General features: G+C 34.5%; 1 protein-coding gene across 7 annotated transcripts; it reads left to right on the forward strand.

The window, feature by feature from the left end:
• CSN1S2 (as2-casein) lies at positions 6,292-22,986 on the forward strand. Of its 7 annotated transcripts, none has more exon segments than NM_001285585.1 (18): positions 6,342-6,371; positions 8,523-8,585; positions 10,404-10,430; positions 11,221-11,244; positions 11,333-11,374; positions 11,759-11,785; positions 12,583-12,609; positions 13,059-13,085; positions 14,076-14,099; positions 14,196-14,240; positions 14,502-14,624; positions 15,155-15,181; positions 16,154-16,180; positions 17,880-17,903; positions 17,993-18,037; positions 18,844-18,963; positions 19,745-19,789; positions 22,720-22,986. In NM_001285585.1, coding segments are annotated over 16 exon segments (672 nt in total). In that variant the 5' UTR covers positions 6,342-6,371; positions 8,523-8,534; the 3' UTR covers positions 19,757-19,789; positions 22,720-22,986.

The raw sequence follows: 23,149 nt of genomic DNA on the forward strand, positions 1-23,149 counted from the left end.
TTTCCTCTGATCCTTTCCTAGATGTCCCTGCTTATCTGACTTGTTTGATATGAACATTTTTCATATTCTCATAACATTTTGAGTATACTCCCACTACAACATTTTGTTTAACTTATCTAGTATGAGTTTATTAGAAAATATGTTCCTGAAATCAGGGAATATAATCTTAATTTTCTGTATATCACTAGTATCACAATTCTTTAGCACATAGTATAATCCATACAAGTTTGAGAAGGAATGAATGAATTACTACTTTATTATATCTACTTTATTAGGATTCAAATAAAGTCAAGTTTCTATTCAGTATCTTTATTCTTGTTCTGGTGGTTGACAAGGCAGTCCTCATATAAGTATATGACAAAATTGAAAAGATAAATTCTTATTAACTACACTGATGGAATCTAATTCTTATTAATTATGTTAAAATATCTAATATATTTGTGTTCTAAGCTACATTTTAGTAACCCCTATGTTGTCTATTAAATTTTTTCACACAAATATTTTGCTCAAGTTAGATCACAAAATTTTCTGGTGAAAAAATATACTTTCATACACACATACTGAGATGTATTTGGCTCAAAATCAAAATCGAAAAAGATTGCTCAGTAAAGAAGTGGGGTAACAGAACAGAGTACTCTTGAATAGAAAAATCACTGGAATAAAAGTCAATGTTTCCTGACTTGAGTCCAGCTGTGTCTTTATGCCCATCACACGACTTCCTTGAATCTCTCTTCCTCTTCTGGTGAAATTAGAGAACATTCCACCTTGAGTATACCATTTATCTAGTTACTGGGAAAGTCATACAAGATTAGTGGCTGTACTCCAAATTCTAACATATGCTCTGTTCTGAGTTTAAAACTGCAAGTAACTGTCAACATGCTATGAAAATATTCAGTGTGCATCTACTACGTGATAAGGTTATACCATTCCTCTGTCTTACCCAAGACAAAAAAAGTTGTCTTCAAAGATTCTTGTACAAATAATATTATGATATCTTTATTCATGATAGTCCCAAACTAGAAACAGCCAGGGTGTCATTCAACAGCATTTTTATAATAGATGACTCAGCAATAATTGCAACAACATGGATAAATCTCAAAAACATTATGCCATGAGACAGAAGCTAGATGTCATACAGTATATGCTCTATGATTACATACAGATGAAAACAGAAAAAAAATGATTTATTGATCATTTCAGATAAGTGACAGTTTCTGAGAAAGGTGATCAAGTGGGACAGGGCAGGAGGAAACTTCATGAGGTGATAGAAAAGTAACACACTTCGACCCTGGTAAATGATCCACCTGTACAGTTTAAACATGTGCATTTCACCACACACAAGTAGTACTTTAATTTATTAAAATACCTTAGTTCACGAGTAGAAAAAAGAAAATTGTCACTGCAACTGAAGCTTCATTGTTGCTGCTCAATTTCATTCCCATCCCTAGCTCCTCAGAGGTAACAGGATTTTTAAATTTGTATGTAGGCCTCCAGGCATTATATTCAGTTCAGTTCAGTTCAGTTCAGTTCAGTCACTCAGTCATGTCCGACTCTTTGCGACCCCATGAATCACAGCACACCAGGCCTCCCTATCTATCACCATCTCCCGGAGTTCACTCAATTTCACGTCCATCGAGTCAGTGATGCCATCCAGCCATCTCATCCGCTGTCATCCCCTTCTCCTCCTGCCCCCAATCCCTCCCAGCATCAGGGTCTTTTCCAATGAGTCAACTCTTCGCATGAAGTGGTCAAAGTACTGGAGTTTCAACTTTAGCATCATTCCTTCCAAAGAACACCCACATGCATACAATTCTTCCAATATATAACAGACATTTAGTTTAAAAGGGATTTCTCTGCATAATAAAGTAATATTTTGACATTAAAAATAGAGATTAATATATTAAAATATGATTTGAGTTTCCATAAGATTTCATTCATAGATTTCTCAGAGCATATAAAAAATACATTGAATTAAACTTCTTTTTAGAAAAAATGATTAGATACATTTCTCATGTCATTCCTCGTAGCTCACATTGCTAGTGCTGTTTTTCCTTCCAGAGACCACTTTGTTTTAGACAGAAATTACCAAAATTTTCCACATTATTTCCAATGACCCAATATTCACTAATCAACTAGTAACATTTATAAGATAACATATCTTAAATTATCCTTAGCTCTTATCAATCTGCATTCAAGTTCTGTTTTCATCCTCAGGGTGACTGACCCTTTTGATTCCTTATGACCTAACTCTCTGTTCCTTCAACTTTGCACAAACTCCCCTCTATACATTATCTTCTTTCTGGACTACCTGGTTCTTATACTTAAGGACATTTCTATACATAAGCATCTTGATGAACTACTGATATAATCATTGCAATGTATTGAACATATGACAACAAACATATGCCCACTGAAATAATATAGGACTTTCAGTATTTTAGAATTTCCTTTCTTTCTTTCTATTTATATCTTACAGAACTCACCTACTCCAGGTCTTTTATTTCTAAGTGTGGTAAGAGCTTCCTTTTCTTTATGTTCTCATTTTATCTGTACATCTGTTCAGTTCAGTTCAGTCACTCAGTCGTGTCCGACTCTTTGAGACCCCATGGACTGCAACACGCCAGACCTCCCTGTCCATCACCAACTCCCGGAGTTTACCCAAACCCATGTCCATCGAGTCAGTGATGCCATCCAACCATCTCATCCTCTGTTGTCCCCTTCTCCTCCTGCCCTCAATCTTTCCCAGCATCAGGGTCTTTTCAAATGAGTCAGCTCTTTGCATCAGGTGGCCAAAATATTGGAGTTTCAGCTTCAACATCAGTCCTACCAATGAACACCCAGGACCGAGCTCCTTTAGGATGGACTGGTTGGATCTCCTTGCAGTCCAAGGGACTCTCAAGAGTCTTCTCCAACACCACAGTTCAAAAGCATCAATTCTTTGGCACTCAGCTTTCTTTATAATCCAACTCTCACATCCATACATGACTAGTGGAAAAACCATAGCCATGACTAGACAGACCTTGGATGACAAAGTAATGTAATCAGTAGCATTAGAAAATACTGAAATCATGTAAGATCTTTGTTGTCTGTTCTTTAATCATTCTTCAATGATTAAAGAAATCAATCCCACTAGATAATTTTGTATTGCTGTATACTGTTTATATTTCAACCTAAATTTCTAGTTGGAACTTCAAATTTAACATTTATAAAACTAAGCTTCTAAAAGTATGCTGCTGCTAAGTCACATCAGTCGTGTCCAACTCTGTGCGACCCCATATAGAGCAGCCCACCAGGCTCCCCCGTCCCTGGGATTCTCCAGGCAAGGACACTGGAGTGGGTTGCCATTTCCTTCTCCAATGCATGAAAGTGAAAAGTGAAAGTGAAGTCGTTCAGTCGTGTCCGACTCTTAGCCACCCCATGGACTGCAGCCTACCAGGCTCCTCCGCCCATGGGATTTTCCAGGCAGGAGTACTGGAGTGGGGTGCCATTGCCTTCTCCGTAAATTGCTCTCTAATCCTGTGGTGGATCTTGGACTCCCTCTGCTGGCCAGACAGCATCAACAGAAGACCGTGGTGGTGGTGGTTTAGTCGCTAAATCCTGTTGGACTTACAACCCCATGGACTGTAGTCCACCAGGTTCCTCTGTCCATGGATTTCTCCAGGCAAGAGTACTAGAGTGGGTTGCCATTTCCTTCTCCAGTGCATGAAAGTGAAAAGTGAAAGTGAAGTTGCTCAGTCGTGTCCGACTCTTCGCGACCCCATGGACTGTAGCCTACCAGGCTGCTCATTGCAACTCCAATATAAAGGAAAATTTTTTAAATAAAATAAATAAATTAATTAATTAAGGGGGAAAAAAAACTAAGCTCCTAATGGTTTTCCCACAAACCAGATCCTCCCTCAACATCTGCCATACCAGTAAGTAGTAACTACATTATTCTAGATGATCAAGCCAAAAATCTGGAGTAATTATTGACCTTTTCCTTTCTCTCACACTTCACCTTTAATCTATTAAATTCTACATTCTCTGAGTTTCAAAGTATATCTAGAATGCTACCATTTCTCACTATTCCATCTGCTGACATAATCACATGCCTATATTATTACAGTAGGCTTCAAATTGATCATATTTCTTCTCTTGCCCCTTCAGTCTACTTCTGGTGGATAATCCCAAGTTATCTTCTATTTGACAGCATCTTCCAATCAGTGTAACTGTTTTCTTAAAATCTTTTCAATATTGAAGAACCTTGTATTATGGGTCCCATTTTTCCCTCTGACTTTGTTTCAACTAAATTTACTATTTGTCAACCATGTTGTTTTATCCAATATCTTTCAAATTTGCCAACCCGACTCTTAAATCAGGGCCTTTGCAGATGAGTCCTTCCTGAACTATCTACAGTAAAATGTTGTCTTCCTTCACGCTTTTGCTGTTTCGCTCATGGAGACATTCCTTGGTCACACTATCTAAGAGTGACCACCTCATCCCTATTAATGCTTCCTGTACTCATTCTCCAGTTTTCCCCTTACCATGCATGATGATAAAAGCAACGATCTGTTATTTATCATGGAATCATCTCTCTCAGCCAGTTGAAATAGAATCTCCTTGAAAGCAGAGATTTTTTCATTTGTTTATGGCTTTCTCCTAGATCCTTAGAAAATCCCTGGCGTGTGCTAAAGAATTACTCACAGAATAAAGAAAAAAATCTTCACTACATTTGCAACTTCAGTATCTGTTCAACTATTTCATTTGCCACATTTATTAAAAAGTTCAAGTATGTTGAAGATTTGGGAGACCTTTTCACAGATGGTTCAAATCTCAACCAAATATTTAGGAACAGATTGGCATTTACAAGGTAAATAATGTGATAGAAAGGCATTTCCAGTCAGAATGAGCATGGACATATCATGGTGCCCTGGAAAGATTGTGAATGAGGAATATGACATGTTAAGAAATGAGGGCAGAAAAATTTCCTGAAAAGATCTTGAATGACCTTGAATTCTACGTTAAACATCTTGAACATTACCCTAGACAGTATACAAAACCTCAGAAATATTTTGATTCAGTAAAATTGCTTGTTACATTGATTTTAGAAAGAAACCATTTGTGAGGAAGTTAATGGAAAATGCATGTTGGAGAGAACAGATGAGAAGTTATAAGATGTATTAGAAAGCTGTTGATAAGTATCTAAGCAATGGAAGATAAACTGGCACAGAAAAAAATGTAGGTTGTATGTAGTTACCAACTCACTCTATATAAATTATTTCTAATTATTTTAATATTGGCTTTCCTGGTGGCTCATCTGGTAAAGAATCTGTCTGCAATGTGAAAGACCTGGATTTGATCCCTGGGTTGGGAAGAAACCCTGAAGGGAAAGGCTACCCATTCCAGAATTCTGGCCTGGAGAATTCATGAACTGTACAGTCCATGGAGTCACAAAGAGTCGGACACAACTGAGTGACTTTAAGACTTAAGACAATATTATAAATTGAATTAAGTATAGATAGTATTATTTGACAGATTTGAAACTAATGAGAAAAGTTAAAAAAGTAAATACTTATAAAAGTTACTGCTAGCTAGTAGAAGAGCTGTTTCCCAGTGTATTACATAGACTTGCATATGGCTAACCCTATTTTTAGAGCTGGCAAACGATAAGCAGTGAATCATTTTCACCAGGGACTTCCCTGGTTGCTCAGACGGTAAAGCATCTGTCTAAAATGCAGGAGACCTGGGTTCGATCCCTGGGTCGGGAAGATTACCTGGAGAAGGAAACGGCAACCCACTCTAGTACTCTTGCCTAGAAAATCCCGTGGATGGAGGAGCTTGGTGCAGGCTACTGTCCATGGGGTCACAAAGAGTCGGGCACGACTGAGCGACTTCACTTCACTTCAAGGAGTGAATAGGAAGGATGTATTTTTCACTTATTAGTGAAATTTTAATTAACATATCCAAAATATAATTTTAGATGCTTATTTTAAATGGCAGTGACTAGAAGAGGCTCTGTGGTACGTCTAGGCAAAAAATAAACCAAAAAAGCCTTAAGCCTTATGCTGAGCCTCATAACTAGTATTAAAATGTGGAAGAGCTGAGCTACACAAACATGAAATATAGACAATCATGACATATTATAAACCCCACATGACCTGTTATCATGTTCTAAATCAAACTGAGTAGAAGCATTCCTTGGAATATGGGATACAAAAATTCGATAGAAAAGCATTTCTAATCATCATGACTTCTTAGAATTCAAATTCTGTTCAAGTATTTCAAACCACAGAATTACCATATTATGGAGGAACAAGCTATAAATAGTTCTGTGCTAATCCATCAGAGATATTCCATTGCCTGGACTACTTGTCTTCCTTTTAGGAAGCGAGGTAATATTTTCATTTGTCTTTTTGCTATTCTATGTACCTTGTAATATTGTAAAACCTAATAGCATTGTTCCAAAAAGTATTTTTTAAAGAAACTAATATCAGTGTACCTTAAGATTCTTTGAGAAATTGTTTGATAGCTAACAAAGCTACTGATTTATCTCCTTTTCAGTGCTTCTTAAAAAAATTAACATACAGATGCTAGAAATTGTTATACTGCTCTATCTTATGATGAAATGCCACAGTTTTAAGGATGAGCTAATCGTAATGAGGTTTTTGAAAATCCAGGGTGCTACACATTAGATGTATGACCTCCTGGATCACTTTCTTCATCTGTTAATCAGACACACTTACCTAACAAATTGTTCCACAGACTAGAGAAAGAATTTACAACATACCTAGCACAATGTCTGGTAATAGCGGATGCTTCATAACTACAACTATTTCTATGGTTCTCATTTATCAACAAGATAAAAGCATTTATTTAACTCTCAGTTAATATTTGTCCATGTTCCAGTTTCTTTCATCCATGGAAAATAAAATATCTTAAGTAAAACTGAGGTAAGTGGCTATACATAATGAACTTATTTCAAATTTTTAACTTATAAAATTTAATATATTTATCATCTTATTTTAAAACATTGTCATTATGAAATGCTTATAAAGTGAATGTCATGTGCATTATCCTGTAAAAGGAAACAAGAATATCTGGGATTCTTTAGTAGAAATGATAAATTAATAACAAAAGCAAGCAATGCTAATCTTAAGAGAGAATAATTCCCATGCATACACATTCTCTAAATTTGCACAGGCAAAGATCACCAGCAAATTTAACAATTTTGAGTCAAATAAAATCTTGCTGTTTAAAAATAATTGATTTCAAATTTGTAGATGTACAGAGTAAAGCACTAAGTGAAAGTGAAGTCGCTCAGTCGTGTCCGACTCTTTGCGACCCCAAGGACTGCAGCCTACCAGGCTCCTCCATCCATGGGATCTTCCAGGCAAGAGTACTGGAGTGGGTTGCCATTTCCACACTATTATATGTCAAAAAGGCATTGCTGCTGCTGTGTCACTTCAGTGTGTCCAACTCTGTGTGACCCCATACACAGCAGCCCACTAGGCTCCTCTGTTCCTGGGATTCTCCAGGCAAGGACACTGGAGTGGGTTGCCATTTCCTTCTCCAATGCATGAAAGTGAAAAAAAGTTAAGTTGCTCAGTCGTGACCGACTCTTAGCAACCCCATGAACTGTAGCCTACCAGGCTCCTCCATCCATGGGATTTTCCAGGCAAGACTACTGGAGTGGGTTACCATTGCCTTCTCTGCAAAAAAGCATTAAAATAACTTTATTTCACTTTTCAGTTATTTGCTTATGCACTGGAAAAGCATTGATATGTAGTCAGCAAACCTTGGGGACTTGTATGTGGTCATAGTATTAGAGATTGAGCTGGAGGGGATCTTAGAAATCAAATCTTCTTAGTTAAAAATCTCATTTGGTGGTTATTCTGTCAGGTTCAGTAAGGTTCAGTGATGCTCAAGGTTTAGCAGCCTGTCCTAGGCTGAGCTGGGATCAGCAGGCTTCTTGTCCCCAGCAGAGTGCTATTTTCACCTGCCAATTCTCCCCTTATAAGGGAGGCAGGCTTCATGTTTTGGCTCACCTGAAATCTGATTTTAAAAAGATTTCTGTTGTTTTTTGCATTTCTGATGATTCTCCACAAGATTTAAGAAGAATTGTAAAAAAAATATGGCATTATTAGTATAAACATCATTATTTTTCATCACTGTATCTTTATGTCTGGAATAGTACCTGACATAGCAAGTAGTCATTGAATAAGTGGGTAAATTAATTAATAAATTAGCCATTTATACATAGGGTCAATTATGCCACTAATGTGGTATGCCCAAATGAGCCTCCACTATTTAGAAACTAAGATTTCACATTTCCTTCTCCAGATTTTATATTATGTTGTGTTAATTTATTCTTGTGAAGAACTCGTTGTATTCAAATCCATGTGTTTCTCAATGAATCTACTTTTATCAGTCTTCATTGCCCTTTCCTAATTATCTGAAGATAATTTAATACATAATTAATGAGGAAATATGTGGTTATAAGGAGAGTAAAACTGTTATTAATTAGCTTCTTATCTATTTCACAGGACCAAGTAAGTATGAAGTTCTTCATTTTTACCTGCCTTTTGGCCGTTGCCCTTGCAAAGCATGTAAGTATAATAAGATACAGATGATAATATATTATGTAAATATAAGAATATTAAATTTTTTATGAGGATAATGTCAGGGGTAGACAGCAGGGAATAGAGAGGAAGTGTATAAATTTTGAAACCTATAATCAAAGATGGCCTTGGCTCTGCCTTATGTAAGTTATGAAGATGGACAAAAATACCACTTCTAAAGTGTTCTCCTTCTAGGATTGGAAAGATTTTTAGTTCTAAGTTAAAAAGCGTACACTTTCTTCCATAAACATTTGAATTTATTGGGGAAATATTTTCACTCCGAGAATCACTTCTTAAAAGTAAGAAACATGAAACCATAACAAGGATTTCTTTTAAAGTTCAGGAGAGTCACAGAAAAAATGTAGATTCCCAAACCATCTCTCAAGCATATGTCAGAATTTCATCATTCTTGACTCCAGTAGCTCAGCAACAATGATACTTTGATAGGAAACAGGGATGTGTTGAAGAGTGCTAACTTTAGGAGTTGGGCTTCCCAGGTGGCTCAGTGGTAAAGAATCTACCTGCAATGCAAGAGACTCCAGTTCCATCCCTGGGTCAGGAAGATTCCATGGAGAAGGAAATGGCAACCCACTCCAGTATTCTTGCCTGGAGAATTCCTTAAACAGAAGATTGTGGCAGTCTACAGGCCGTGAGTTGCAAAGAGTCAGACACGACTGAGAGACTAAAGAGCAACAACTTAGAAAATGACTTGCCAGATAACCTAATGCAAAGTCAACCCTTCATTTCTCAAAGCAACATCTAGTGAGAATGTTACAGAAATATTCAGTGATAAAGAAGGACTAGATGCTTCACATGAAGTGCTTTGAAGATACAGGCTTGTAATCTGTTAGCTCCCTCAGGAGCGACTGGGCTTCTTCCCTTACCCTGCAGCCTGTGCTGCCAACACCTCTCCCAGGCCCAGTTCTCACTCAGTTCAGACTGGGCTTCTCTTGTGGCTCAGTTGCTAAAGAATCTGCCTGCCATGCTGGAGACCTGGGTTTGATACCAGGGTTGGGAAGATCCCCTGGAGAAGGGAAAGACTAACCACTCCAGTATTCTGACCTGGAGAATTCCGTGGACTACACAGTCCAGAGGGTCGCAAAGAGTCAGACGCTTTCATTCGCTTTCACTTTTCAGATGTACCGTATCTTCAGGATGACCAGAGTTCTTTGCTTCCTTTCCATTTCCACACCTCACACATCAATCTTGAAAAGTTTCTGTTAGTCTCTAAATTTAAAGCCAAACCAAGAGCTTAGCTACAGTAAGAATTCCAGTTAGGTAAATATAAGATAAAATAAGCTTCAGTGGTCAATCTTACACCAAGTTTCATTGTTTCTTATTTATAATCTCCTAGTCTTAATTACTCTTCTCTGTAAATCAGTAATTGTCCTCAATCTTTCCCTTAACAGTAATTAAATCTAGCCATTGACAAAAACTAAATAAAACAAAATATCATGGTATTATAAACATTTTAAGATTCTGTAGCACATGTGCACATACATTATATTTTAAACGGTGATAGGATAAACTAAGAACCCAACATTTCCTAAAAGTAAGAACTACATTAAGCTATAAAAAGGATTTGTTTGACATACAGAATGATTTGCTGGTAATAATATAGGATATAATATTATAATAATAATGAAAATATTCAACTAAATATCATGCATTTCCAGAAACAAATTCTTAAAAGTCTCTTGCCATCAAAACAACAGGAATAATGATAAAAACAAAACAAAATAGTGAGATACCTTGGCATTTTAAATCTGCCATAAAACTGAAAACTGTATTTGCTTTTGTTTGTAGAAGATGGAACATGTCTCCTCCAGTGAGGTAAGATACTCTTAGGATCAACAGAAAATCTTTTCAGTTAATAAAAACAGAATATGCCCTAAACTATTGTCTTTAAAACAATTTTTCACCAGTGAGCCTAGAACTATAGAATTAGAGAAAATTGGAAGTGCAACCACAACGAAAAAGTATATAGAGAGGAATAAAGACCAAAAATCTACACATTCAAATCACCAAAATTAGATTAGTACATTTTTTTTCTGAAGATGTCTCAATATTAATGAGGTATGTTCACAAGTCATGGTGAATATTTTGTGAGTACAGTAACAAGGATCCATTCTGTGTTTCTGCAAAAAGGACTAAAGCTTTCTGGAGCCATATTACATGCTACTTCCTAAGTGACTTCCCAGCTATGGGTACAAACAAGTTCCCACAGTCACCAGCAGTGTCACCTAAGCATTCTCTTATTTTCCTGTGATGTGTTTAATCTCTCTTAAAAAGATAGAGGAAAAAATGTAATAATAATAATATGAAAAAAAAATGAAAATTGTACAGAGGATATAGAAAACCTATTCTTTCTTCCCTGTGGATGATACTTGGGAAAGTTTTTGATTCAGATATTCATAACCCAAAGCACAATGCAAAATGAGTTAGGTATATGAAATATAATAGTTAAGTAGAGGTAATGAAACTTCAGTTAATTTTGTTCTATAATTCAGGTAAAGATTAACATGTTGTCTACCCCATAGATAATGGTTGTAGATCAATATATGATTAAGCTAATATGAATTCAATTTAGGTAAATGAGTAATATTGTCTTTCTTTTTCTAAGGAACCTATCAATATCTTCCAGGAAGTAAGTACCAAATTCTTAAGTCAAATATAATATATTTTAACTTTCTTTATTTAATCAAAGTTATAAAATAAATTTATTTATTTTGTAGATATATAAGCAGGAAAAGAATATGGCCATTCATCCCAGAAAGGTAAAGTTTGATTACTTTAGTCTATTAATCTTTCACTGATGAGACAGTTTTTCTGTCAAACATCGATCACTTTCTCATTCAGTCAAAAAGAGAATTGTGTTTGTGATTGTGAAAATGGTGATGTTTTCATTGTTTTGTTTAAATGCTATATACTAATGAAAGGAATTCTGGGAAAAGATTTGAGAGCCATTTTTGAGCCACAATATTAAAATAGGATATCTTTGAAAGAATTTCTAGTTAAAGATTCATCATTTTTACTTTTCTTCCTTAATTCTGTACTCTTTTATTCACAAAATCGTATTTTCTTTGCTATAACTGTATGCTCAAGAATATTATACTACATTTCAATAAATGTTATATCCTTTTGGCTTTGTTTTCTTTTAGGAGAAACTTTGCACCACATCCTGTGAGGTATACACTGATTTCACATCTGTAGCATAATGTGAAGTAAAATATTATAGTATTTGAACTACATTGAAATTAACCTTTATTTGGAAAATATATTTCAAATCAATAAAACTTGAAAACCAAGATTATCTTTAAACAATGAGACCAAAATTATAGTCTTCTCAATTCTATGACTAAATCAAATGAAGAAAACATATCTTTGCATGAATCAACTAACACATTTGATTCCTAGAATCTATGAAGAATGAAGAACTTATCTTTTAGTGTTTTTCAGTATCAAACTTATTTTATTCTTTTTTAAAATTCTTTTTCTGTTACAATATTTTCTTAAAACTGACTTAATCAATTTATCACAAAAACAATATATATTTGCTTCCTAAAGCATGTCAGTTGCCCTAGTGATGTATTTTTCCTGATACATAATAAGTAACGACTATTAAAATGAGAAAGAAGAATCTATCCATGCCTTGCCTAAAGTTACCTTTTATATTCATTCATTCACTTGACAAATCTTTTATTCAACAAGAACTATGTCCCCAACATTATCTTAGTCTCTAGGAATACAGTAATAATTATGAGACTCCCTGGGGATACAACAATAAACACAGTAAACAACAATAAATACCACTGTCATCAAATAGGAAATTCTGTTATAACTTATCCAAAACTCATACAATGAAAGCGAATCCAGTCTAATGCATCTCTTAATGAGAGAGAAATTTTTCCTTTTATATTCAGGAGAAAATAGTATAGCAATGCTGTGGGGAAATACATCTAATTATTTTTCTTCTCTCTTTAAGGAAGTTGTAAGGAACGCAAATGAAGAGGTGAGAAATTTTTATACATTTGAACATTTTTTGTTCATATTACCAATATTTAATATTCTAAAATTAGTAATGGCATATGGGAACATGTTTAAATTTCCTTTTTTAATAAACCGGAAAATGATTTATAAGTTCCTTCAAATTGACAGTTTTTCCCTCTCCACTTGAGTAATGTGGAGAATACACACCTAAATCACTGTGTATTCTCTTGAGCCACTTACATTTAAATATATGATCATTTTTATCTCTTCCACTTATTTGCTAAAGGTGATTAAAAACAAGCAGCCAAGAAGCCTGGTTGCATTGCTTTTATTTCAATCCTTTTAACTTATCATACTAATGATCATGTTTGTAATAAGAGACATATCCCAAGTAAACATTAACATGCAAGGAATAATGTTTGCATTTCTTCTGGTAACCAGATTTATATTGTATATATTATTTTTTTCAAGGAATATTCTATCAGATCATCTAGTGAGGTAAGAGACCTTTTCTTTTAACACCGAATAGCAAGTTCATCCAAAACAGATTTTCAGCAATGTGTAGTAATTTGTTGTTAACATCACAAATAGGGTTAATGTCATACTGGGGAGACTGGGAAGTGACTATACCCTGGTGTACATGGATGTTCTTTCACAGAGGTATCAAATATCTGACTAGGAAAGAAATAAAAACATGCTCTGGTATTGATAGAAATACCCAAGCAATGAGCACAATGGGGAAAGGTGTCTGGGAAAGGGAGAACCATAGCCTCGGCTCAGAGCCTTGAGGCTGCGCCTGAAGACTTCCTGCTTAACATCTAGGAAGCCTGCTTTACTGTTTCTCTAGGCCACGGGTCTGTCTGGAATGGAGAGCCAATGGCCTCCTATGAATAGCAATGTGTCATCCAGAAAAAGTATACTGGATTCAGTTTGCCGCATCTCACTAGGCCAACTTTGTAAACTTGTCACCTGTTTACACTCCCTAAGCATTTCGTATTGAATTAATAATGTAGAATTGATGAAAACTTTAAAATTAAACATGTTTTCAGTCACATGTTATTACTTTGAAACTGAGGACTCTGAATTTTCCATGTATTGAATCTCTAATAAATACTGCAACTCCAATACTTTGGCCACCTCATGTGAAGAGCTGACTCATTGGAAAAGACCCTGATGCTGGGGGGGATTGGGGTCAGGAGGAGAGGCAGAGGATGAGATGGCTGGATGGCATCACTCGATGGACAGGAGTTTGGGTAAACTCCGAGAGTTGGTGATGAACAGGGAGGCCTGACGTGCTGCGATTCATGGGGTCGCAAAGAGTCGGACACGACTGAGAGACTGAACTGAACTGAACTGAATAAATACTGTAATTTCTCAGTAGTAGTAGCTGGGACTCTAAATATACTTAATGAATTGCCCTTTCTACTCTAGTACAATGCTAAGATTAAATCATGCAAATTAAGTTAATCCTCCTTTTCTTCCCTGAAGGAATCTGCTGAAGTTGCCCCAGAGGTAACTAATTTTCATTCAAATAAAGTGAAATTCATATCGCCCAGCTTTGTTTTCTCTTTGTGTATTTTTATAACAAGTGTTTTGTTTTCTTAACAGGAAATTAAGATTACTGTGGACGATAAGCACTACCAGAAAGCCCTGGTAAATTTTTCATACAAATTATAACTTCAAGTAAATAGTCATAGTACCACTGCTTCTTCTCCAAATGTTCACATAACTATTCCATCCCAGTTACAGAAAATTTTATGTTACTTAACAACCTTTGTTAGGTAAATTTGCAATGTTGTATAAATTATCTAATTAAATAAAGTTCTAAGAAACTTGGTTCTTCTATAATCTACTTTTGACACATAGAGAAGATTCAATACTGGAGTAAATATTGGTAATTTTCTTTCTCTCTAGAATGAAATCAATCAGTTTTATCAGAAGTTCCCCCAGTATCTCCAGTATCCGTATCAAGGTCCAATTGTTTTGAACCCATGGGATCAGGTTAAGAGAAATGCTGGCGCCTTTACTCCCACCGTGGTGAGTGCTGCTTTTTTATATGTTGTTTCTTGTTTATTTTTTTTTTCTTTCTGTTTTTGGTGAAGGATGAGTTCAGGATAAAGATTTGTAAAATGTCTAGAGATAAAATGTCCCAACGAGACAAGTTTTAACTTAGAAAGTAGAACAACTGCAAAAATCTTATAGTCCAGAAATTAAGCCACAAACAAAACATAGCTCAAGTATAGTAACAAATAACAATAGCAGCCATAATGACAAATGAGTAATTTAATTTAAACTGAACATAGCTGTCTTAAGAGTATGCTTCTATATCATTTTGCTTGGCTTCTCAAACAGTTCTCTAAGAGGAGATCGTAATCATCAATTTCATGTAACAAAAAAATTGCTTTGTTAAGAAAATATAAAGAAATGAAGTAATTTACCTAGGTTCCAGGTTCTCTCTCTACCATTTTCTTTCATAAAACAGTCTGTCTTAAGGAATGTTTTCGACATGAGGAATAAATAATGAAAGTTTTCATGGTACTTTTTTTTTTTTTTTTTTTTGGATATAGAACAGAGAGCAGCTCTCCACCAGTGAGGTAAGGCATTTACCTACAAAGGCAATAATCTGATAACTAGTAAGATATTATTCACTTATTATACACTGTACTAGACAGTCTTTGATGTAGTTGCTTAAGCAATAAATCTGGATTTACATGAAAATTGAAAAAATTTTTCCGATTGGAAAACTGGAACTTTAGATCCCTAAGAAAAATCTGGAAAAGGCAGAACAAATATGTACACATTGAAGGATACAAAGATTGGATCTGTGCTCGTATACTTTGTCAAAATGCTGTTGCTACTTCTTTTTTTATAGCTCACCATTAATATTACTATCACACCATGAGACCTGGTATAGATCTTAAATTTTAGAAACAGAGTGAGAGAAATTCAATGTATTATTCTGAAATAAGAATGAAAATTAATTCAGATCCATATAAACTGCTGTTATCCAAGTGTCTTCCTGCACATCACACATAATTAAACACATTTTCACATCACATAGGAAATTGCCTAGTTTTATTCCTACTTCATAATGAATAAAATATTTGAGAAAAGAGAAATAGTAATTTCATAAGTAAGACTAAAATGTATCATTTCAATTTTTTCTTAAGGTATCTGCCAACTCCTCTCAGGAAGCAAGTCAAAACCACTCACATTAAATACAGTTAAGAAATTACTTTTTATGTTGTTACAGTTATAAAATATTATTTATTTACATACATATAATCAGGAGACAATGTGGTTATGCAGACCAGTCAGATAAAATGTATCTACATATTTATTGATTCATTGATATGTCATTCATCATTCACTTAAGAAATATGCATTTAACCAGCATTATGCCCTTTACATTATGTTAGACTCTTGGGATACAACAGTGATTTACAAAGCAATAAAATCAATTGAATTATTCTTTATAAAAGAGGAGTTTTTCTATATACAGTCAAAAGGAAATTATGTATACACAATACAGTGGGAATTAAATGTCTAATTCTTCATTTTTCAAGGAAAATTCAAAGAAGACCATTGATATGGTAAGATATTATTTCTGTATGAAGCTATTTTAATTAATAGTTTCAAAATCTAATATCAATAATTAGGCTTATCTGAAATATTCTTCTTTTAATAAAATAGAGTTATATTTGTAAGTTATTTAAAAATATGATTTTTCTCCAACACTTAACTCTGTTCCACTCAATTGTCTTGAATTCTTTCAATTAAGTCCTTCCATGTGAGCAAGACTTTTCTATATCACAAAAGTTTTATATTATTTCCACTGCTTCTTTTTTTTAATCAAATTTTTGAACTAAATATTTTACTTCAATTCTTTTTTACCTATTGTATTATTATTCTTTTTGTAAAATGAGAAAGAACTAAAACTCCACAAATGTTAAAATTATACTGCTACTGCTAAGAATTCAATTATCTTGGTCCCCAAATTTTGACTATTGTTTTATTTCTCCCAGAATCTTCTAATAGTTCATCCAGTGAGAAAAAATATATTTTTAAAATAAATAACTAACTAGTTTATTGCACTTTTCTGCTGTTAATTATTTTAAGCATATTAGGTATTTGCTAACACTTAATTTTTTAACAGAGCCACATAAAAATAGCCAGTAAAATAAAGAAAAACACATGTAAGAAAAATACACAGATTCAGAGTCATTTTAGAGATCTGAAAGGAAGTGTATCCAAAGGTTTGAGTAGCTGTTCTAGCCATGAATTTAATAATGTGCAGCTGGACCCTGATTCATTGATAACAGGCATTTTTCAAATAAGCCAATGCCAAATAAACATCCTGTCAATTGCTTTCACTATAGTTCTTCCCTGAATCTCTCTGGTTGTTTAGGGGGTTGAATACTGGATTGGGTTATGGGTTGTGTAAATCACAGTTACAAGAACACTTGCTGTGTTAGAATGAGTCAAGTGGAAAAACACAATGGGAAGACATCCCAGGAGAGAATGAAACATGGATTGTGGCCCACAGTCTTACGGCCTGAGGCACAGTCTAACATCAACCTCACTGAGAGCTTTAAGAGCATGCCTTACTCTTTCTTTCAATTTGGGGGTCCCTACCCATTAAAAAGGGCTTCCCAGATGGCGCTAGCGCTAAAGAACCAGACTGCCAATGCAGGAGACAAGAAACACAGATTTGATCCCTGGCTTGAGAAGATTGCCTGAAGAAGGGCATGGCAACCCATTCCAGTATTCTTGCCTGGATATCCCAGGGACAGAGGAGTCTAACAGGCTACAGTCCATAGAGTTGCAAAGAGTCACATAGGACTGAAGTGACTTAGCATGAAGGGAGGCACAGCCATTAAAAAAACAATGGTTTTCCCAGAAAGGATATGCAAGCTCTGCTACATACCTCAAGAGCCTGCTTTGTTTTAGTTTTCCCTCTCTCTCTCCCTCTCTCCTCTACTCCCTGGCTTTGCCTCTGCTATACTCAATGAAAAATTGACATTGTATGAATAATATACATAAATGGAAACTCAAAACATACTTTCAGTCAGTCAGTTATCATATGGACACAGAGAATGCTCTGAAAATGCATATTCAGACTCATTAAATTCATAATAAATTTCTATAAAATAGCACTTTGTTACTTGATAGCAGTGATTTAGCCTTGAATTGTTAAAAATAATTAGCTCTAGTTCTCTACTGTAATGATACAGACAAAATTACTGGTGGGCTATTCAAGTAAAGCTGATTTTCTTTTTTTTTTTCCATAAGGAATCAACAGAAGTATTCACTAAGGTAAGTAATTTCCTATCAAACAAAATTAATTCATGCTATCCTATAATATTTGCTTTGCATTTATTGAAGTTTATTTTTATTATTAACAGAAAACTAAACTGACTGAAGAAGAAAAGAATCGCCTAAATTTTCTGGTAAATTTTTATACAAACATGTGAGCACACTCAGACTCAGCTTGGACACCACTGAACCACAATCCTCCCAACAACAACAAAGCAAAACAAAAAACTGACATTTTTTTAAACAAATTCTAATTTCTGTAAGTCTTCCTTATACTTTATGAAAACTATTGCAACAACCTTCTCCCATTGTACCAGTTGTACTATTGCCATGTATCCACACAACCAGTCATTCTAAAAACTCACTGACTTTTCATTTTGTAAAAATAGAAAATTATCCTGAAGACAGATACCACTGTGTTTAATCTCTATAATAATCTATAGTTGTACCCATATAAATGGTTCAAAATAGAACACAGAGGAGAGGGATATTTAATTACAGAATAGGTGACAAGCAATATACTATCATTTACTTCTATAAGATAAATGACACTCAGAGATTAACAGTTGGCTCAGTGTCGCAGATTCTACTGAGTCAAATCACACATTCTATATGACTCTAAGGACTAAAGTATTTCCACAAGATATGGAAAAGAAGCTGCAATCTAAGACACTGTTAATAAATTATCCTCTTGCCTTCTTACACAATCTTTTTTTCTTTTTTTCCCACTTAAGCATTTCAACATTAGAGTTTGAAATAACCAAAGAATATTTTTAAACCTACCATTTATTTTATAAAAGTAAACATAATTTTATATGAATAAACTTTACTTTGCTTAAGTCTGTTTGGTATCATTTAGAATTTATCCAAGTAAAACTTTATTTGGTTAGGTCCAGGTGTTCTGACATATGGGATAATGGAATAATTATAATTTCCCTAGAAAAAAATCAGCCAGTATTACCAGAAATTTGCCTGGCCCCAGTATCTCAAGACTGTTGATCAGCATCAGAAAGCTATGAAGCCATGGACTCAACCTAAGACAAATGCTATTCCCTATGTGGTGAGTTCTCCCTTTTATTTTTAATTTTAAAACCAAGTTGTCTTTTGTAATAAAAATAAGATAGGGAAATGAAATATGGAAATAAAATTCTAAGTTCTAAAGTAAAAGCTAAAACAAAATTAAATGAATGTTCTAGGCTGGAAACTGAATTATAAATCATATAGGGTGAACAGAGCTACAATAAGCAGAAATAATTATCATGATACATTGTGTTTGCATTGGATTTAAATTTCATAAGTATTTGCTTATAATATTTCAGTTGATTCTATAGCATTTCCTGAAGGTGGGTCAGCATAGAGAATATTACTTCCATTTCACAGAAGTATCTGAAATTCCAAAAAGTAGCCTGACCAAACTCTAATTAACATTTCTCCTTTGTTTCATTTTTGTTTAAATGTGACTGAGGAAATGTTTTTTGGTTTTTTTTTTTTTTGGAAATGTATTTTAACATAAGGAATAAGGGAGAGAGCAGGAAATTTTACCTAGAGAACCAAGAATTTAATATAAAAATATAAGATTGGAATCCAGAAAACCTGACATAAATGTTGGGGCAAGTCACTTCATTTATATGGATTTTTTAAATATGATTTACTGTATTGGGTATACATATAGCATTTAAAGATATCTTCCCTGTGATTAGAGAAAATAAGAATTTAGTATCTGTAGTTTGAATATAATGTGCCAAAATTTTTTCTAAATATTTCCACAGAGTTGTAAATACTCTTTTTGTTTGTTAGTATAAGCAATTAGCTAAAATATATTATTTCTTTCTCTTTTAAAGAGGTACCTTTAAGATTCTTGAATTAACTGCTTCTACCTGGTTATGGTAAGTAACTTTAGGTTTATAATTTAAACAATAAATGGGATTTTTGTGTGAAGGATGACTAATATTAAGTAATATACATACATGTTAAATTGCTTCAGTCATGTCTGACTCTGTGTGATCCTATCAACTATAGCCCACCAGGCTCCTCTATCCATGATATTCTCCAGTCAAAAATACTAGAGTGGGTTGCCATGCCCTCTTCCAAGGGATCTTCCTGATCCAGGGATCGAACCCATGTCTCTTACATCTGCACTGACAGGCAGGTTCTTACCACTAACGTCACATGGGAAGTATATAGCTTCAACTTTAAGTCATACTTGGTTTATGAAATATTTAAAATTTTGCTTATACCTCCTGGATTCACAAATTAAGTGATCTGTATATTTCCACGCATTTTATAAATATTTTGAAAATAAATTGTAGAGAAGGTTCTCTATAGCTGATGATAAATTCAGTCAGAAGCAAGAGCTCTGGGGGAAAATTGTCACAAGCATAATGGTCACAAGGATGATAACCTGTCACCTTAGAGCTCAGACCCAGAATTTCAGTTTGGTGAAAGATCTACAATATAGTTTTCTTACACAAGTTAGTTTAAAACAAGCATTATTTTCTCTGGAAAAAATCATTATCTTTTTAAACACATAAAACCTACTTCTCCTAGTGATTCTCTTTGACATTTTATTTTATTTTTTTTTAAATTTTTTATTTTTTTTTAAATTTTAAAATCTTTAATTCTTACATGCGTTCCCAAAAACCATGATGAACAGTCAAGGAAACAAGTATACATCAATGTTGCTTTTTTGTGTAGTCACTTTTTCTTTGATATTGTCCTTGCAGTGCATAAGTCATCTCCAATCTTGGCATTCTGTCTCACTCAAGATTTCTTGTTCTTTGTATGTGTCCTGCAGTGGGACAAAGTAGGTTTCAGAGAAACGAGTAGTAACAGGTGGTAGTAATTTATTGAGGCCTTGCAATGCTTGTCACAATCCTAAGCCCTTTGCCTATATTAAATTTCATGTTCACAGAAACCTCCATAACCAATATTATTAGCCACGTTGAGATAAGGAAACTGCTTGTTCATGATCACCGTGTAAAAGTGGGAAAGCCAAGAATCCAGCACAGATTTCCAGTTCTAGGACTCAAACACTCCACTATTGATGCCAAGCTATAATCCAAGTCCAGCTAGAGGAATTTTTTAGGACACTTTTTTGGCTTTAGGTCATGTTGTCACAAACTTGATTTGCTTTGTCATATCACTTTTTCCCTCCAAATTATGGAAAGGATTAGACTACTTTGCAAAATAATTTTCTGTGAAAAAAAAAGAATAACTATTATGAATATGAGCTGAATATTCAGTTGTGTTTAATAAATAGCCTTATTCACTTTGCTATCATTATTTATATACTTATTCTACATTAAAAAAATTGATCATGTGTTCCATACTGTGAGAGACATGAAGGAGATAAAAATAAGGTACCAAACTTATCTTCATTAAGCTCTATTCTAGACAAAGTCACAGAAATGCAATACAAGGTGCCAGATGCTAAGTTAGAGACATCAGAAATATGTAGTAGTACAAAAAGATCTAGTGATGCATCAAACATAAGTCCTAAAGTAAGTCCTTTCGGATAGTTAGAAATAGGCTAAACAAAGCAATGACAAAGGGTAAAAAAGGTATCAAACTGATAGAAAAATGACAAAAGAAACAGAGAAACCAAAAATGCAAGTCAGTTTTAAATAATTTAATAATTTTAGCAATTTCTTAATGTATCAGCCCATTGTCATTTTGCATAATTATTTTGTTTTATTAAAATCTAGATTTCAATTATATTAAAGGGTTTTAGGTGCAGGAAGCAATAACATTTCATGTTTAATAAATTATTTAGAAAATAAGAATAATTAAATATTCCTTCAAGTTGCTGAAGTGTAAATATTTACCACTTTATCAGTTCAGTCACTCAGTCATGTCCAACTCTTTGTGATCCCATGAATCGCAGCACTCCAGGCCTCCCCGTCCATCCCCAACTCCCGGAGTTCACTCAAACTCACATCCATTGAGTCAGTGATGCCATCCAGCCATCTCATCCTCGGTCGCCCCCTTCTCCTCCTGCCCCCAATCCCTCCCAGCATCAGAGTCTTTTCCAATGAGTCAACTCTTCTCATAAGGTGGCCAAAGTACTGGAGTTTCAGCTTCAGCATCATTCCCTCCAAGGAAATCCCAGGGTTGATCTCCTTCAGAATAGACTGGTTGGATCTCCTTGCAGTCCAAGGGACTCTCAAGAGTCTTCTCCAACACCACCACAGTTCAAAAGTATCAATTCTTTAGTGCTCAGCTTTCTTCACAGTCCAACTCTCACATCCATACATGATCACTGGAAAAATCACAGCCTTGACTAGACGGACCTTTGTTGGCAAAGTAATATCTCTGCTTTTCAATATGCTGTCTAGGTTGGTCATAACTTTTCTTTCAAGGAGTAAGTGTTTTTTAATTTCATGGCTGCAGTCACCATCTGCCGTGATCCTATAAATAAATATAAATATTAATACTACTTTTATTTGTTGGATTAAAGAAACTGGCTATCAGTTTTCACTCATGCATTAAATTATTTCACAAATAGTTATTAAAATCCTACTACTATGTGTTAGGTTATCACGTTGAACACTAGAAAATATTAACTAATAATAGTACAAATAATAACATTTTGGATACATGTATATACGTGGCTGAATCCCTTTGCTGTTCACTTGAAACTACCACAACATTGTTAATCAAATATACCCCGATACAAAATAAATTTTAAAGTTTGAAAAAAAATAATAACATTCTGCTAAACTAGTATGAATGAGTATGTGTGGGTTCTGTATACAGACATACATTACTTCTTGAATATAGATCAATAGGTAATGTAGTATTCTGTTTTCCTTTTCAGGTTGGACTGGAAAATCTATCTTCTACAGTTTCAGATCTACCACTTTACTTCATACAAGCAGCATGTTTGGGGTGGTGCATCAATAAGACAAATCGCAGAGTATTTGCTGAATTATTTATACTCTCCCGGTTAGTTTATATTGAATATACTGGGTTTATATGGTGGTTTCATACAAACTTAGCTGATGATTATTTAAAATCCTTTCCCTAATCTTTCTGAGTTATAGAAATATTTTTCTTTCCCTTTGGAAATAAAATGTCAAGTGCATTCTTTGGTGTGTAATCATCATTTCCATCGTTCATAGTGGCCCATGAGGCTGTGGATTATAATATTGTTTGTTGTTTAGTTGCTAAGTCATATCCAACTCTTTGAGACCATGACCCACTAGGCTTCTCTGTCCATGGGATTTCCCAGGCAAGAATACTGGAGT

Source organism: Capra hircus, chromosome 6 (assembly GCF_001704415.2).
Source record: "Capra hircus breed San Clemente chromosome 6, ASM170441v1, whole genome shotgun sequence".
In the NCBI taxonomy this organism is placed as follows: Eukaryota; Metazoa; Chordata; class Mammalia; order Artiodactyla; family Bovidae; genus Capra; species Capra hircus.